General features: G+C 35.8%; 1 protein-coding gene across 1 annotated transcript in view; it reads right to left on the reverse strand.

Annotated features, from left to right (window-relative positions):
* Positions 1-19,549, reverse strand: part of NAALADL2 (N-acetylated alpha-linked acidic dipeptidase like 2) — an 801,118-nt gene that overhangs the window by 92,287 nt on the left and 689,282 nt on the right. Inside the window, 1 exon segment of the mRNA XM_060297515.1 lies at positions 3,438-3,531. Coding sequence (XP_060153498.1) covers positions 3,438-3,531 — 94 coding nt within the window.

Below are 19,549 nucleotides of genomic sequence, written 5' to 3' on the forward strand. Positions count from 1 at the left end.
ACTAGCCATAGAAGAACAATATGAGGTGTCTCTAAGTTGCTGCTCATTCTCTGAAGATTTTAGCTCCTGGCTCAGTCACTCTCTCTTAAAAAAATTACTCCTATCTTAGTTCTTGACAATATCAATATCCATGTAGACATAGTCTGGCCTCTCTTCTCCATAGCCTCTTTTCCTCTATTGATCAGCTACCATACTTCCATGGTCATACCTCAGCCCGTACACTGTCATTACCAATATCTGCACTCTTTACATGGTCAAATTTTCAATAATTCTATTTGCTGGTCTTTTCAGCTTATTTTTCCTTAATTCTTTGATTTCACCAATAAATAAAGTCTATCCATCCTCCTTTATTCATGTTCACCCTCTTTCCCTTTGCATCCTCGCGTTATTCTATACCCAGTTTAGATACATCAGTCCATCGCTATGAATGCTGCTTTGCAGACACTCTCATTTTTCCTTACCTTATCTAGTTCATTACCCTCTCCCAGCAAAACCTAGCTCTGATTAAATCCAACTCTGCCTGCTTTATGCCTGAATCCCGAGCTGAAAGCTGGAAAAAGATACACAATTATGTTGAATTATCTCATGTAAAATATATTTCTTTTGAGAGCTTAACGTTGCCCAAAAGACTAATCCCATTTTCATAGTTCATTCACTCTACCACCTTCTCAAACAACTATTTTATTGTGTTTTACAATCTAAGGAGACTTGCAAAGAGCTCCCAGCACCACATCTACCCATGTGCCATATGCTCTGCCTTCCTTCACATTTTTATGGGTGGACAACCACATTCATAACTAAGGCAACCTCCTCCACCTTATGCAGCTTCTAGTCAAAGAAATCATTCCAGCAATTCTCCTTTCACTCTTCTAAATCAAATCTTCACTCTCCATCCGATCATTCTCATCAAAATAAAAACATGCTAACCATGCTCAACTCCATGCTTTCCATCTACCATCACCTGTCCCCAATTTATCAACTCCCATTCTCTTTTGAACCCCTCTAATCAGACTGTTTCATATACCACTCTACTAAAATTGTTTTTGTTGAGCTCACCAATGACTTCCAAATTGCTAAATCCAGCAGTCAATTCTCAGTCCTAATTTTTCTTAACCTGTGGCGGTATTTGACGGAGTGAATCACTCCTTCCTCTTTGAAAGCGTTTATTCACTTGGCTTCAGGTTATCACATTCACCGAGTTTGTCTCTTACTCTTTGTCTGCTCCTTCTTAGTCTCCTCCTCTGATTCCCCTATTCCCAATTTCTAAATTCAGGAGTGCCCAGAAATCTTAAACCTTTTCTGTCCTCTATCCGCACTCAATCCCTCAGAAATCTCATTTGGGGCAGCTCTCAAATTTATATTCCCACACGAAATTTCTCCTCTGGATACAACAACAGTCAGTTCTGCTCTTTAACACTTATTTTGAAAATGCAAATTTATTCCAAAGTGATTGATATTAGGGAACAGTTAGAGCATAAAGCTAACTTAAAAATTGCTTTGACTTATGCAAATTTTGTTCTACCATGCATGTATGTTTCTCAGGAGAAGAGATTTTAATTTTGTTTTATTTGTTTATTTAGTGGCTGGGTTTTATGTTTTTGTTTTTTTGGTCATATAAGTGTACCAGGCATACAGTAGGTGCTCAATATTTGTTAAATGAATGAGTAAATGGGTTCAAGAGATCCTGTAAAGTCTATGGGGGTTATATGCAAAGCTTTTTGTACAAGTGTAATTTTCTGAAGAGAGAGACCATACTTTTCTTTGGATTTTCAAAGGGATTCCTATCTACCCACAAAGAAACAGAGTAATAATATAATTCTAACAATGACCCTTTAGGACTTTTTTCTGACCTTCAGAAGTAGCCTACATTACTTAAAATGCTCATATAGGAATGATAATGCTATAATATTACTTATGGATTCAAAAAATAAACCCAATTATTTAAAAAGAAAATAGAATTTGGAATTTAAAATGACAGTATTGTTATTGTTTTTGCTGGCTTTGTTTAATTTTTTAAATATCTCTTCATATCTTTATTACAATGGTATTAAACATTTATGTAGATTTGAACTCAGAAAAGCAACTTGTAAATCATTCATAATTCTATTGTATAATGTTTCTATTTCACAGTATACTCCTTGAGGCTCCTTTCTATGCATGAGAATTATTCTTTATAGATGAACCAATCTTTATGTAATACAAATAATAGTCTCCTCTTTATGTTCTTTGTAAGTTTTAAGTATATGCAGTAGCAACTGAATTTTTAAAGTGAAAAAATGAGAACTAAAGAAAAGCAAAACAGTCTACAGAAAAAATAAAAGTTGCTTAAAAGAAATCCTTGCAAAAAATATATTATTCACAGAAGTCTTTAACCCTTTATTTATGCCCATATTGTTCTTATTTTGTAAAATACCATATATTTGATTACTCAGTTTCTAAGAAATATTCTAGGAATAGAAAATTATAAGTGGAGAACAGAGTAATTGCTACGGATAGTGACACTCATGACAATAAAAAGAAGAAGCTTGACAAAAGTAGAAAAAATAGAGACTAGCTTAAATATACCAAAAGCAGAGCAATATGAGGCCATTTAGTATGGGCGCAAAATAGCCCTAAACAGCTCAATTGTGCCCAAGGTCATGGTTTTACACAGTCACTATAATAAAAGTAATAAGAATCACTGAGGGAGAAAAGTATTGTTTTGTAGTAGTCTCTGGATTAAGAATCAACCCAGGTAGTCAAAATTTTAAAATAAAATTAATAAAGTTTCAGATACTAGAAATATTTGGCTCTTTAGAGTGATCCATTTTCCAAGATTTACTGCTTAAGTTCTATAGTGAAAATATTGGCTTTTATATTGAGAAATACATGTCTTCAAATGATCTGATAGTAAGATGTGTTCAAAGAAGGGAAGGAGGGTGCATTTATTTAATTACAATACTGCCCTTTGTGTTTGGTGAATGGTGACAAACTAGAAGTTTAGGTGAAAGATTTGTATATAGATAAAGGGAAAATAAGGATAATTATTAGGTGGTGATTAGAATTCTGTAGAGAGAGAGAGAGAGAGATTTAAACAGGAAGGAACTTAAATAGAGACTGTGGAAATAATTTCCTGGTTTCCTCTTTGTCATCCTTAATCTAGGATGAGCCAACACTTCAGTCAAATGGACCCAGCCCATACTTCATGGAAACCAATCCCAAAGGACAAACTTCTGGGCCAGTCTTGTTTCAAATAACTGAATATTAGGTATACCTCATTCTTGTTGACATGATAGCCCACATTCTTCTAAGCCCTTCTCATGATTCTCCTCTATAGGAAGGGAAATGCTATATTGCCATAGCTAGTAAGATAGTGGATAACTTTATCTATTCCTTGTTCACAATTAGTTGAAGAATTATTCGTTTGCTAAAATTACTATAATTCAAAGAAAAATTACCTTTAAGGCTGTTTTGAACTTCTAAAGCTATATCGAGAGCATTAAAGGGCAGAACTGGTTCGTTGGCAATTTGTAAAATCACTTCTCCTGAGAGCTGAAAGAAAAAGAAAAAAACACTAGCAATTAATATTAAGGTTTTTTTTCCCCATGATTTCATACACTTTTATACACTTATCTAGAGTAAGAAAACACAGAGGGTAAATTTATTTTTATAAAATCTCTTTTTCTTTTAAAACTTTTTAAAACTTTGTTTTCCTGTAAAGAAAAAAAATCTTCAGTATATTTTTCATGTTTCAGAATAGTATAAGGAAAAATAATATTTTCTTCCTTTTGGGCTAGAATATTAAGAAATAGCTTCCCTAGTTGAAGGAGTTGTAATATGTAAACTTCAAAACAATTCTTTATAAAACAGTTCAGAATGTCACATGATAAAACAATCAAGAACAACTGCAAATCAATAGCTGATTATTGGACCAAGTAAAATTCCAGACAAAATTAATGATCAATTTATTTCATGTAAGATATAATTTAATTTTAAAAATCCTTTCAAATCCACATACTATTTTCCTTCATGGTTTGCTATATTTGTAATCAGCTTTCCAAAATTTAATATCATTTATACATCTTGGAGATCAATGTTTAAATTAAATTCAAAAAAAATTAAATGGCATCCCCCAAACTCATACCTGGAATTTTCACACATGCATATGTCTCCACCACTGCACTCCAATTGTGTCTGAAAACCAGCATATGCACTACAGCTGAACTAGCATCTGCTTAATACACTGAACGAGTCATATGCATTTTTATACATCTCAAAGGAACTTAGGGCTGGTGGCAAATGACATTGTTACCCCCCATCCCCAAATGATATTTAATATTTACCTGGGTTTAACAAATGTCCCTACATCTTTTATAACACTGAAGCTGGCACGCAGGGAAATCTGGCTGTGTTGATGTTATTAATGCATTATGAAATGTTGTTAGTGAATGAAAACATTGTCTCGTGAAACTACACAGGGGAAATCACACTAACTTGAGATGGTAAAGAATACATAAAAGAAATAACTTACAAGGAAAATGTGATGTTAAATATTCAAATCTACATATTTAACAAGGGTCAAATTCCATTTAGTATTTAAAAGTTATATTTCCCAGTTGTTTGAACAATTTATATCATGATGAAAGTACAATTCAATTTGGTTCTTCCTCTACCTGCTTGAGGAAATGTATTTCTTAGGAGTAGGAAAATGAAACACCTCTGAGATCCTTTTATTTCTTTGAGGTATTTTTCTCCCAAATGTAACAACCACTTCTCCCCAAATGTCTAAGGTACTTTTGCAGCATTTTATCCCCATCATATGATCACAAAAATCCCGCGAAACTATCTACTTTGATTACGCTGTACTTTAGGAAAAAAGCATTGTATGCAATATGTTGATATGAATCCTGTTTCTATCCCACTCCACCCCAAGCGAATCATGCAAAGAACACCGATATTTGGAAATAAATTATTTGTAAAAGGAAGGTTTAAAGAAGATTAAAAGGCATTATGGTTTCTTTTTCCAATTTGCCCTGGAGAATAAAAACCATAAAACGTACATGTTTCATTTACACTTTTGGAATCTGGAAACCACACATTACAAAAGATTAAAATGAAAGAACAGGGAGGGAGGAGAAAGGCAACTTCTCTGTGTGTTGCTGAAGAAAGTTGTTTTGTTTTGGCTTTCTGAGACATTTGGCAGCTAGAACAACTGGAAATATAAACCAGCCACCTTGCTATGTCTCAAAAAGAAGCTGGCAACAAATACTGGGACTTCCAAGGCACCTGGCCTACAATAGAATGTTTCAAGTAAATCAGCTTTATTTGCAGCTTCATAAGCAAGGGGGAGATTTGTATATGCTTTGCCATGCAGTGAGAATAGATGAGCCATACTGCATACTCTTCTTGCCCATTCTGGAATTCACTCTTATTCAGGCATGCCAAAGTAACTTTTCCTTATATTTATATAAGGCCCCATTCTTTTCAAAATGCTTTATACTCATTTTATTACCTCATTTAATTATCCTGCCAAGCCTAGAGGCAGATAGTGATAGAATTAATCCTGCATTGAAACCACTGAGTATAAACCTTACTGGGTTGTGGTCCAAGATGGTAACATAGGAAGTTCCTAAATTAACCCCCTCCCATAGATACATCGAATCTACAGCTGTACATGAAACAATTCCCTATGAAAAATCCAGCTGAGTGACTCCTACATGTTGGAGGAACAACAAAAAAACCCACACTGAAATGAATAAGAGAGGCTGAGACACACTCCTGCCATAAAACCCACCCCATCACACTGACATACAATAGGGAAGGAACTCCCAACTCCCAATTTCTCCTTTAGGAGAAAAGGGTTTTGACCCAACATCTAGTACCCCAACTTTTAAGACTTCCATCCAAGGCTCAAACCCCCAAAACATCTAGCCCTGAAAGCCAAAAGGGCTGTGTCCACAAGATATACAACACTACAGCCAACAAAGAAACAGTTCCTAATGGATTCAAGAGGACTCACTTTGGTTCTCTACCTATAGCTTAGTACAGAGGAAAATGCCCATCTCCCAGCCTTTCCCTGAAAGAGGCCTATTTGAATACTTTAAAAGTTGCTGCCTGAGGGTCATGCTTCTAATTTAGCTCTAGGGACAGAATGCAATCCTCCCTGGAGATCAGGGAAGCCAATAGATTCCATCTCAGCATTCTCCCTGTTTATTTACATATTTCAAAAGCTGCTCCCTGAGAGTTTGGCTTCTGATTAGCCTGCATCTAGATGTTGACTGAGATCTTCCCCTTTGGGACACTAACAGGTATTAGCATACCATCAACTACTGGGAGCCACTAAAAAAAAGGAGGAGGCTTGGACAATCACAAAGGTTTGAGATACAACTAAGAGCTAGGGCTGGGCTGAATGATAAGCTTCATATCCCACATGAGACCATTCTTCAAGAATGGAAGAAGTGGCTGTTTCATCTAATTCACAGAAACCAACACAGAGAATCCGAGAAAATGAAGAAACAAAGAAATAAGTTCCAAACAAAAGAACAAGATAAAACTTCAGAAACATACTTTAATGAAATGAAGATAACTGATTTACCTGATAAAGAGTTCAAAGTACCATCATAAATTTGCTCACCAAAGTCAGGAGAACAACACATTAACAAAGTGAGAATTTCAATAAAGAGAGAGAAAAATAAGGAATACCAAACAGAAATCACAGAGCTGAAGAATACAATAACCGAACTGAAAAATTCAATAGAAGGTTCAGCAAAAGACTAGATCAAGTGGAAGAAAGGATCAATGGACTTGGAGACAGGGCAGTGGAATTCATCGAATCAGAGGAGCAAAAAGGAAAAAAGTGAAAAAGAGTTAAAATAGTGTAAGGTACATATGGGACACCATCAAACACATCAATATTTGCATTATATGGGTCCTGAAGAAGAAGAAAGAGAGAAGAAAGGGGCAAAAAGCTTATTCAAAGAAATAATGACTACACCTGAAACTAACAAAATATTGTAAATCTCTATACTTCAATTAAAAAAAAAGAAAGAAAGAAAAAGGAAAACAGTAGGACTAGATCACTTAAAAAAAAAAAGAAGAAAAAGAAAAGAAAAGAAATAATGGCTGAAAAATTCCCTCTCCTAGGGAAAGAAACAGACATCCAGATCTATGAATCTTGGATGGTTCCAGATGAGATGAATCCAAACAGACCCACATAGAGACACATTAAAATTAAACTGTCAAAGTTAAAGACAAGGAGAAAATCTTAAAAGCAGCAAGAGAAAAAACAAACTGTTACATACAAGGAAGCTCCATAAGAATTTCAGCAGATTCTTCAGCAGAAACTTTGTAGGCTGGGAGAGACTGGGATGATATATTCAAAGAGCTGAAAGAAAAAAACTCCTAAGCTAACTAAAAATACTCTACCCAGCAAAGTTGTCCTTCAAAATTGAAAGGGAGTTAAGAGTTTTCCAGACAAGCAAAACATAAAGAAGTTCATCACCAGATGTCTTAGAAGATAAGTTAAAGGAAATTCTTCAAGCTGAAATGAAAGGATACTAATTAGGAATAGGAAAACATGGAAATATACATTTCATTAGTATAGGTAAATATATAGTTAAATTTAGAATACTCTACTCTTTCATGGTGGTTGTCAAATCACTTATAAATGAAGGGTAAAAGACAAGAGTATTAAAAATGACTATAATGATAATAATTTTAATGGACTTACAAGATAAAAGATAAACTTGACATCAAAAACAAAAAGTGGAGGAACGTGCTCTTAAACCAAGATGGCGGAGTAGAAGGATGTGCTCCCACTCTCTCTTGCGAGAACACCAGAATCACAACTAGCTGCTGGACAATCATCAACAGGAAGATACTGGAACTCACCAAAAAAGATGCCCCACATCCAAAGACAAAGGAGAAGCCACAATTAGAAGGTAGGAGGGGCGCAATCATAGTAAAATCAAATCCCATAATTACTGGGTGGGTGACTCACAGACTGGAAAACACTTATACCACAGAAGTCCACACACTGGAGTGAAGGTTCTGAGCCCCACATCAGGCTTCCCAACCTGGGGGTATGGCAATGGGAGGAGGAATTCCTAGAGAATCAGACTTTGAAGCCTAGTGGGAATTGATTGCAGGATATTGACAGGACTAGGGTAAACAGAGACTCCACTCTTGGAGGGCACACACAAAGTAGTGTGCACATCAGGACCAAGGGGAAGGAGCAGTGATCCCAGGGGAGATGGAACCACACCTACCTGCTAGTGTGGGAGGGTCTACTGCAGAGGCGGGTGGGCAGGGGGAGCTGTGGCTCACCATGGGGACAAGGACACTGGCAGTAGAAGTTCTGGGAAATACTCCTTGGCCTGAGCCATCCCAGAGTCTGTCATAAGCCCCAACAAAGAGCCCGGGTAGGCCCCAGTGTTGGGTTGCCTCAGGCAAAAGAATCAAAAGGGAGGGAAACCAGTCCCACCCATCAACAGTCAAGTGGATTAAACTTTTACTGAGCTCTGCTCACCAGAGCAACAGTCAGCTCTACCCACCACAAGTCACTCCCATCAGGAAACTTACACAAGCCTCTTAAATAGCCTCATCCACCAGAGGGCAGAAAGCAGAAGCAAGAAAAACTACAATCCTGCAGCCTGTGGAACAAAAACCACATTAACAGAAAGACAAGATGAAAAGGCAGAGGGCTATGTACCAGATGAAGGAACAAGATAAAACGCCAGAAAAACAACTAAATGAAGTGGAGATAGGCAACCTTCCATAAAAAGAATTCAGAATAATGATAGTGAAGATGATCCAGGACCTCAGAAAAAGAATGGAGGCAAAGATCGAGAACATGCAAGAAATGTTTCACAAAGACCTAGAAGAATTAAAGAACAAACAAACAGAGATGAACAATACAATAACTGAAATGAAAAGTACACTAGAGGGAATCAACTGCAGAATAACTGAGGCAGAAGAACGGATAAGTGACCTGGAAGACAGAATGGTGGAATTCACTGCTGCAGAACACAAAAAGGAAAAAAGAATGAAAAGAAATGAAGACAGCCTAAGAGACCTCTGGGACAACATGAAACGCAACAACATTCACATTATAAGGGTCCCAGAAGGAGAAGAGAGAGGGAAAGGACCAGAGAAAATATTTGAAGAGATTATAGTCAAAAACTTCCCTAACATGGGAAAGGAAACAGCCACCCAAGTCCAGGAAGTGCAAATCACTGAAAGCAGCAAGGGAAAAACAAAAAATAACATACAAGGGAACTCCAATAAGGTTAAGAGCTGATTTCTCAGCAGAAACTCTACAAGCCAGAAGGGAGTGGCATGATATAATTAAAGTGATGAAAGGGAAGAACTTATAACAAAGATTACTTTACCCAGCAAGGATCTCATTCAGACTTGATGGAGAAATCGAAAGCTTTACAGACAAGCAAAAGCTAAGAGAATTCAGCACCACCAAACCAGCTCTACAAAAAATGCTAAAGGAACTTCTCTAGGTGGGAAACACAAGACAAGAAAAGGATCTACTAAAACAAACCCAAAACAATTAAGAAAATGGTCATGGGAACATACATATCGATAATTACCTTAAACATGAATGGATTAAATGATCCAACCAAAAGACACAGGCTTGCTGACTGGATACGAAACAAGACCCATATATATGCTGTCTACAAGAGACCCACTACAGACCTTGGGACACATACAGACTGAAAGTGAGGGGAGGCAAAAAGATATTCCATGCAAATGGAAATCAAAAGAAAGCTGGAGTAGCTATATTCATATCACTTAAAATAGACTTTAAAATAAAGAATGCTATAAGAGATAAGGAAGGACACTACATAATGATCAAGGGATCAATCCAAGAAGAAGATATAACAACTATAAATATATATGCACCCAACAGAGGAGCACCTCAATACATAAGGCAACTGCTAACAGCTATAAAAGAGGAAATAAACAGTAACACAATAATAGTGGGGGACGTTAACACCTCACTTACACCAATGGACAGATCAGTCAAAATGAAAATAAATAAGGAAACAGAAGCTTTAAATGACACAATAGACCAGATAGATTTAATTGATATTTATAGGACATTACATCCAAACACAGCATATCACACTTTCTTCTCAAGTGTGCATGGAACATTCTCCAGGATAGATCACATCTTGGGTCACAAAAAAAGCCTCAGTAAATTTAAGACAATTGAAATCATATCAAGCATCTTTTCTGACCACAACACTATGAGATTAGAAATGCATTACAGGGAAAAAAAGGTAAAAAACACAAACACATGGAGGATAAACAATATGTTACTAAACAACGAAGAGATCACTGAAGAAATCAAAGAGGAAATCGAAAAATACCTAGAGACAAATGACAATGAAAACACGATGATCCAAAACCTATGGGATGCAGCAAAAGCAGTTTTAAGAGGGAAGCTTATAGCTATACAAGCCTACCTTAAGAAACAAGAAAAATCTCAAATAAAAATCTAAACTTGCATCTAAAGGAATTAGAGAAAGAAGAACAAACAAAACCCAAAGTTAGCAGAAGGAAAGAAATAATAAAGATCACAGCAGAAATAAATGAAGTAGAAACAAAGAAAACAATAGCAAAGATCAATAAAACTAAAAGCTGGTTCTATGAGAAGATAAACAAAATTGATAAACCATTAGCCAGACTCATCAAGAAAAAGAGAGGACTCACATCAATAAAATTAAAAATGAAAAAGGAGAAATTACAACAGACAATGCACAAATATGAAGCATCCTAACAGACTCCTACAAGCAACTCTATGCCAAAAAAAATGGACAACGTGGAAGAAATGGACAAATTCTTAGAAAGGTATAAACTTCCAAGACCAAACCAGGAAGAAACAGAAAATATGAACAGACCAATCACAAGTAATAAAATTGAAACTGTGATTAAAAATCTATGAACAAACAAAAGGCCAGGACCAGATTGATTCACAGGTGAATTCTATCAAACATTTAGAGAAGTGCTAACACCCATCCTTCTCAAACTCTTCCAAAAAATTACAGAGGAAGGAACACCCCCAAACTCATTCTATGAGGCTACCATCACCCTGATACCAAAATCAGACAACGATACTACCACAAAAGAAAATTACAGAGCAATATTCCTGATGAAAACAGATGCAAAAATCCTCAAGAAATTACTAGCAAACAGAATCCAACAACACTTTAAAAGGATCATACACCATGATCAAGTGGGATTTATCCCAGGGATGCAAGGATTCTTCAATATATGAAAATCAATCAATGTGATACACCATATTAACAAATTGAAGAAAAAACATACGATCATCTCAGTAGATGCAGAAAAAGTTTTTGACAATATTCAACACCCATTAATGATAAAAACTCTCCAGAAAGTGGGCATAGAGGGAACCTACCTCAACTTAATAAAGGCCATATATGAGAAACCCACAGCAAACATCATTCTCAATGGTGAAAAAAAGAAAGCATTTCCTCTAAGATCAGGAAGAGGACAAGGATGTCCACTCTAACCACTATTACTCAACATAGTTTTGAAAGTCGTAGCCACAGCAATCAGAGAAGAAAAAGAAATAAAAGGAATACAAATTGGAAAAGAAGTAAAACTGTCACTGTTTGCAGATGACATGATACAATACATAGAGAATCCTAAAAAGGCCACCAGAAAACTACTAGAGGTAATCAATGAATTTGGTAAAGTTGCAGGATACAAAATTAATGCACAGAAATCTCTTGCATTCCTATACACTAATGATGAAAAATCTGAAAGAGAAATCATGGAAACACTCCCATTTACCATTTCAACAAAAAGAATAAAATACCTAGGAATAAACCTACTGATGGAGACAAAAGACCTGTATGCAGAAAACTATAAGACACTGATGAAAGAAATTAAAGATGATACCAACAGATGAAGATATATACCATGTTCTTGGATTGGAAGAATCAATATTGTGAAAATGACTATACTACCCAAAGCAATCTACAGATTCAATGCAATCCCTATCAAATTACCAATGGCATTTTTTATGGAACTAGAACAAATCATCTTAAAATTTGTATGGAGACAAAAAAGATCCCGAATAGCCAAAGCACTCTTTAGGGAAAAAAACGGAGCTGGAGGAATTAGACTCCCTGACTTCAGACTATACTACAATGTTACAGTAATCAAGACAATATGGTACTAGCACAAAATTGGAAACATAGATCAATGGAACAAGATAGAAAGCCCAGAGATAAAGCCACGCAGCTATGATCAACTAATCTATGACAAAGGAGGCAAAGATATACAATGGAGAAAAGACAGCCTCTTCAATATGTGGTGCTGGGAAAACTGGACAGCTACATGTAAAAAATGAAAATAGAACACTCTGTAACACCATACACAAAAATTAACTCAAAATGGATTTGAGACCTAAATGTAAGACCAGACACTATAAAACTCTTAGAGGAAAATAGGAAGAACCCTCTTTGACATAAATCACAGCAAGATCTTTTTTGATCCCCCTCCTAGAGTAATGGAAAAAAAAACAAAAATAAACAAATGGGACCTAATGAAACTTCAAAGCTTTTGCACAGCAAAGGAAACCATGAACAATACGAATAGACAACCTTCAGAATGGGAGAAAATATTTGCAAACGAATCAACGGACAAAGGATTAATCTCCAAAATATATAAACAGCTCATGCAGCTCCATATTAAAGAAACAAACAACCCAATCCAAAAATGGGCAGAAGACCTAAATAGACATTTCTCCAAAGAAGACATACAGATGGCCAAGAAGCAGATGAAAAGCTGCTGAACGTCACTACTTATTAGAGAAATGCAAATCAAAACTACAATGAGGTATCACCTCACACCAGTTAGAATGGGCATCATCAGAAAATCTACAAACAGCAAATGCTGGAGTGGGTGTGGAGAAAAGGGAACCCTCTTGCACTGTGGTGGGAATGTGAATTGATACGGCCACTATGGAGAACAGTATGGAGGTTCCTTAAAAAACTAAAAGTAGAACTACCATATGACCCAGCAATCCCACTACTGAGCATATACCCAGAGAAAACCATAATTCAAAAAGACACATGCACCCCAATGTTCATTGAAGCACTATTTAAAATAGCCAGGTCATGGAAGCAACCTAAATACCCATCAACAGACGAATGGATAAAGAAGAAGTGGTACATATATACAATGGAATATTACTCAGCCATAAAAAGGAATTAAATTGAATCATTTGTTGAGATTTGGATGGACTTAGAGACTGTCATACTGAGTGAAATAAGTGATAAAGAGAAAAATAAATATCGTATATTAACGCATGTATGTGGAACCTAGAAAAATGGTACAGAAGAACCAGTTTGCAGGGCAGAAGTTGAGACACAGATGTAGAGAACAAACGTATGGACACCAAGAGGGGAAAACCACGGAGGGGTGGTGATGGTGGTGTGCTGAATTGGGCGATTGGGATTGACATGTATACACTGATGTGTATAAAATTGATGACTAATAAGAACCTGCAGTATAAACAAACAAACAAACAAAATAACTAATACCAAACTTTCTTTGGGTTATTTATATGAAATATGTTAATAGAAATTTTTCAGACATTACATGAAATTTCTAAAAATCTTATATGTTCTGGTATTATAAGTCATAATTCTGGTTATTAATTTAAAATGTATATCTCAGAAATAACAATTCTTTATCAATTGCATTATTATGAATTTTCATCAAATATTTAACCGTGGTCATTTTTAAGTCTTTTGTCATTTACAGACAGTTCTGGGTGTATTCTGATGCTTTTGCAAAAATGTTTCTATAAAAGGGTTTCATCTTCAAGGAATTCATGGAAAAGTCTCTGACAAGTACAGGTTTCTGGTAAATGACTATACTGCTGAACTGAGTGAATAAGCATTTTCAGAACTCTAATGGAAAACTGATGAATTCATAAAAGTGCTAACAAAAGATCAAGATTAAAAAAAATTAATTACATGGGACTGAGTGGACTGATGAGGATGATTATAATTTTTGTGACTTTCTGTTTGAATAAAAAGAAAAAAATCCCACAAGGACTCAGAGGCAAAAAGTATGCAAATCTATTTTCAATGCAAAGTAAAGGACCTATTACAGTGGAAGATTACTGGACTGAATTTCAGTATTATGACATAGTATTAGTGTCTTTCATGTTTGGTAATTGCAATCATTGTTACTTTTGTTGTGGTCATCCATTTACAATGCTTGGTGTCAGTTCATTTATCTCTTGTAAAAATAAAATATAGTGTGTGTGTGTGAAAAAAAAAGTGGAGTAATGTGAGAGTAAAAATATAGAACATTGGTATGTTTGAACCTAAGTTATTATGAACTTAAAATGGACTGTTATAAATATAAGATGTTTTATATGAACATAATGGTAACCACAAAGTAACAACATATAATGGACACACAAAAGATAAAAAGAAAAGAATCTGAGCACACCACTACAGAAAATCATCAATTCTCAAAGGAAGAGAGAAAGAGAATAAGAAAGGGACAAAAGAATTACAAAAGAGCCGGAAAACAATGAACAGAATGTCAAGAGTAAATCCATTCCTCAACATAATAAAGGCCATATATGACAAGCCCACAGCAAACATCATCCTCAATGGTGAAAAACTGAAAGCATTTCCACTAAGATCAGGAACAAGACAAGGTTGCCCACTCTCACCACTCTTATTCAACATAGTTTTGGAAGTTTTAGCCACAGCAATCAGAGAAGAAAAGGAAATAAAAGGAATCCAAATCGGAAAAGAAGAAGTAAAGCTGTCACTGTTTGCAGATGACATGATCCTATACATAGAGAACCCTAAAGATGCTACCAGAAAACTACTAGAGCTAATCAATGAATTTGGTAAAGTGGCAGGATACAAAATTAATGCACAGAAATCTCTGGCATTCCTATATACTAATGATGAAAAATCTGAAAGTGAAATCAAGAAAACACTCCCATTTACCATTGCAACAAAAAGAATAAAATATCTAGGAATAAACCTACCTAAGGAGACAAAAGACCTGTATGCAGAAAATTATAAGACACTGATGAAAGAAATTAAAGATGATACAAATAGATGGAGAGATATACCATGTTCTTGGATTGGAAGAATCGACACTGTGAAAATGACTCTACTACCCAAAGCAATCTATAGATTCAATGCAATCCCTATCAAACTACCACTGGCATTTTTCACAGAACTAGAACAAAAAATTTCACAATTTGTATGGAAACACAAAAGACCCCGAATAGCCAAAGCAATCTTGAGAACGAAAGAAGGAACCGGAGGAATCAGGCTCCCTGACTTCAGACTATACTACAAAGCTACAGTTATCAAGACGGTATGGTACTGGCACAAAAAGAGAAAGCTAGATCAATGGAACAGGATAGAAAGCCCAGAGATAAACCCATGCACATATGGACACCTTATCTTTGATAAAGGTGGCAGGAATGTACAGTGGAGAAAGGACAGCCTCTTCAATAAGTGGCGCTGGGAAAACTGGACAGGTACATGTAAAAGTATGAGATTAGATCACTCCCTAACACCATACACAAAAATAAGCTCAAAATGGATTAAAAACCTAAATGTAATGCCAGAAACTATCAAACTCTTAGAGGAAAACATAGGCAGAACACTCTATGACATAAATCACAGCAAGATCCTTTCTGACCCACCTCTTAGAGTAATGGAAATAAAAACAAAAATAAACAAATGGGACCTAATGAAACTTCAAAGCTTTTGCACAGCAAAGGAAACCATAAACAAGACGAAAAGACAACCCTCAGAATGGGAGAAAATATTTGCAAATGAAGCAACCGACAAAGGATTAATCTCCAAAATTTACAAGCAGCTCATGCAGCTCAATAACAAGAAAACAAACAACCCAATCCAAAAATGGGCAGAAGACCTAAATAGACATTTCTCCAAAGAAGATATACAGACTGCCAACAAACACATGAAAGAATGCTCAACATCATTAATCATTAGAGAAATGCAAATCAAAACTACAATGAGATATCATCTCACACCAGTCAGAATGGCCATCATCAAAAAATCTAGAAACAATAAATGCTGGAGAGGGTGTGGAGAAAAGGGAACACTCTTGCACTGCTGGTGAGAATGTGAATTGGTTCAGCCACTATGGAGAACAGTATGGAGGTTCCTTAAAAAACTACAAATAGAACTACCATATGACCCAGCAATCCCACTACTGGGCATATACCCTGAGAAAACCATAATTCAAAAAGAGTCATGTACCAAAATGTTCATTGCAGCTCTATTTACAATAGCCCGGAGATGGAAACAACCTAAGTGCCCATCATCGGATGAATGGATAAAGAAGATGTGGCACATATATACAATGGAATATTACTCAGCCATAAAAAGAAACGAAATTGAGCTATTTGTAATGAGGTGGATAGACCTAGAGTCTGTCATACAGAGTGAAGTAAGTCAGAAAGAAAAAGACAAATACCGTATGCTAACACATATATATGGAATTTAAGAAAAAAAATGTAATGAAGAACCTAGGGGTAAAGCAGGAATAAAGATGCAGACCTCCTAGAGAACAGACTTGAGGTTATGGGGAGGGGGAAGGGTGAGCTGTGACAGGGTGAGAGAGAGTCATGGGCATATACACACTAACAAACGTAGTAAGGTAGATAGCTGGTGGGAGGCAGCCGCATGGCACAGGGATATTGGCTCGGTGCTTTGTGACAGCCTGGAGGGGTGGGATGGGGAGGGTGGGGGGGGGAGACGTGAGAGGGAAGACATATGGGAACATACGTTTATGTATGACTGATTCACTTTGTTGTGGGGCGGAAACTAACACGCCATTGTGGGGCAATTGTGCCCCGGTGGAGATGTTGGGAAAAAAAAAAAAAAAAAGAGTAAATCCGTACTTATCAATAATTACTTTCAATGTAATTTGACTAAATTCTCCAAAGAAAAGACATAAAGTGGCTAAATGGATAAAAACACAATAGATGGTTCAACATGTGCAAATCAATCAATGTGGTATACCATATCAACAAAAGAAAAGACAAAAACCACATGATCATCTCAATAAATGCAGAAAAGCATTTGATAAAATTCAACATCCATTCATGATACAAACACTTATGAAAGTGGGTATAGAGGGAATGTATCTCAAAATAATAAAAGCTATTTAGGATAAACCCAGAGCCAATATAACACTCAGTGGTGAAAAGCTGAAAGCCTTCCTCCTAAAATATGGAAAAAGACAAGGATGCACACCCTCACGACTTCTCTTCAAAGTAGTATCGGAAGTCTTAGCCACAGCAATCAGACAAAAAAAGAAATAAAAATTACTCAAATTGGTAGGGAAGAGGTAAAATTGTCATGATACGCAGATGACATGATACTATAGGTAGAAAACCCTAAAGGCTACACACAAAAACTGCTAGAACTGATAAACGAATTCAGCAAGGTAGCAGAGTACAAGATTAACATACAGAAATTGGTTGCATTTCTTTACACTAACAATCAAATATTGGAAAGGGAATGTAAATAAATAATCTCTTTTAAAATCACATTAAAAAAAAGTATTTAGGAATAAACCTCACTAAGCAGGTAAAAGAATTGTATGTTGAGAACTACAAAACATTAATAAAGGAAGTTGAAGATGATTCAAAGAAATGGAAAGATACCTCATGCTCTTGGATTGGAAGAATTTATATTGTTAAAATGGCCATGTTACCCAAAGCAATCTAAAGATTTAATGCAATACCTGTTAAAATACCCACAACATTTTTCACAGAACTAGAACAAATGACCCTAAAATTTATATGGAGCCACAAAAGGCCCAGAATTGCCAAATCTTGAGGAAAAAGAACAAAGCTGGAGGCATAACCCTCCCCAACTTCAGACAATACTACAAAGTTAGAGTAATCAAAACAGCATGGTATTGGCACAAAAACAGATATACGGATCATGGAACAGAATACAGAGCCCAGAAATAAACCCACACACCTATGGACAATTAATTTTTGACAAAGGAGCCAATAATATACAATAGGGAAAAGATAGTGTCTTCAGCAAGCGGGGTTGGGAAAGTTGGACAGCCCCATGGAAATCAATGAAGCAAGAACACACCTTCATGCCACACACAAAAGTAAACTCAAAATGGCTTAAAGACAAATATAAGACAAGAAACCATGAAACTCCTAGAAGAGAATATAGGCAAAATATTCTCTGACATAAATTGTACCAATGTTTTCTTAAGTCAGTCTCCCAAGGTAGTAGAAATAAAAGCAAAAATAAAGAAATGGGACCTAATCAAACTTATAAGCTTTTGGACAGCAAAGGAAACCATAAATGAAACAAAAAGACAACCTACAGATTGGGAGAAAATATTTACAAATGATGTGACCAACAAGGGCTTAATTTCCAAAATATACAAACAGCTCATACAATTCAACAACAACAAAAAAACAACCCAATGAAAAAAAAAATGGGCAGAGACCTAAACATTTCTCCAAAGAAGACATACAGTTGGCCAACAGACACATGTAAAGATGCTCAACATCTCTAATTATTAGAGAAATGCAAATCAAAACAACAATGAGGCACCACCTTATACCAGTCAGAATGGCATTATTAAGAAGTCTACAAGTAACAAATGCTGGAGAGGGTGTGGAAAAAAGGGAACCCTCTTACACTGTTGGTGGAAATGTAAATTTGTACAGCCACTATGGAAAACAGTATGGAGGTTTCCTAAAAAACTAAAAATAGAGCTGCCATATGATCCAGCAATCCCACTCCTGGGCATATACCCAGACAAACCTATAATTTGAAAAGATACATGCACCCCTATGTTCATAGAAACACTATTTACAATATCCAAGACACGGAAGCAACCTAAGTGTCTATTGACAGATGAATGGATAAAGAAGATGTGGTACATATATACAATGGAATATTATTCAACCATAAAAAAGAATGAAATAATGCCATTTGCAACAACATGGACACAAATAGAGGTTATCACAGTAAGTGAAGCAAGTCAGAAAGAGAAAGACAAATACCATCTATCATTTTTATGTGGCATCTAAAATACAATTCAAATGAACGTATCTATGAAACAAGAACAGACTCACAGACATAGAGGACAGACTTGTGGTTGCCAAGGGGGAGGAGGAATAGAGGAGGGAAGGATGGGGAGTTTGGGATCAACAAATACAAACTATTATATATAGGATGGATAAACAACAAGGTCTTATTGTATAGCACAGGAAACTATATTCAATATCCTGTGATAAATGATAATGGATAAGAATATGAAAAAAATATATAAATATAAAACTGATCACTTTGCTGTACAGCAGAAATTAAACACAGCATTGTGCATCAACTATACTTCAATAAAATTTTTTAAAAAACCAAAATATCACTTCATCTTTAAGGGTCCACAGAAACTGAAAATGAAGGGATGGACAAAGATATTTCATGCAAATGGAAACCCAAAGAAAGCAGGGGTAGTTATA

Source organism: Globicephala melas, chromosome 4 (assembly GCF_963455315.2).
Source record: "Globicephala melas chromosome 4, mGloMel1.2, whole genome shotgun sequence".
In the NCBI taxonomy this organism is placed as follows: Eukaryota; Metazoa; Chordata; class Mammalia; order Artiodactyla; family Delphinidae; genus Globicephala; species Globicephala melas.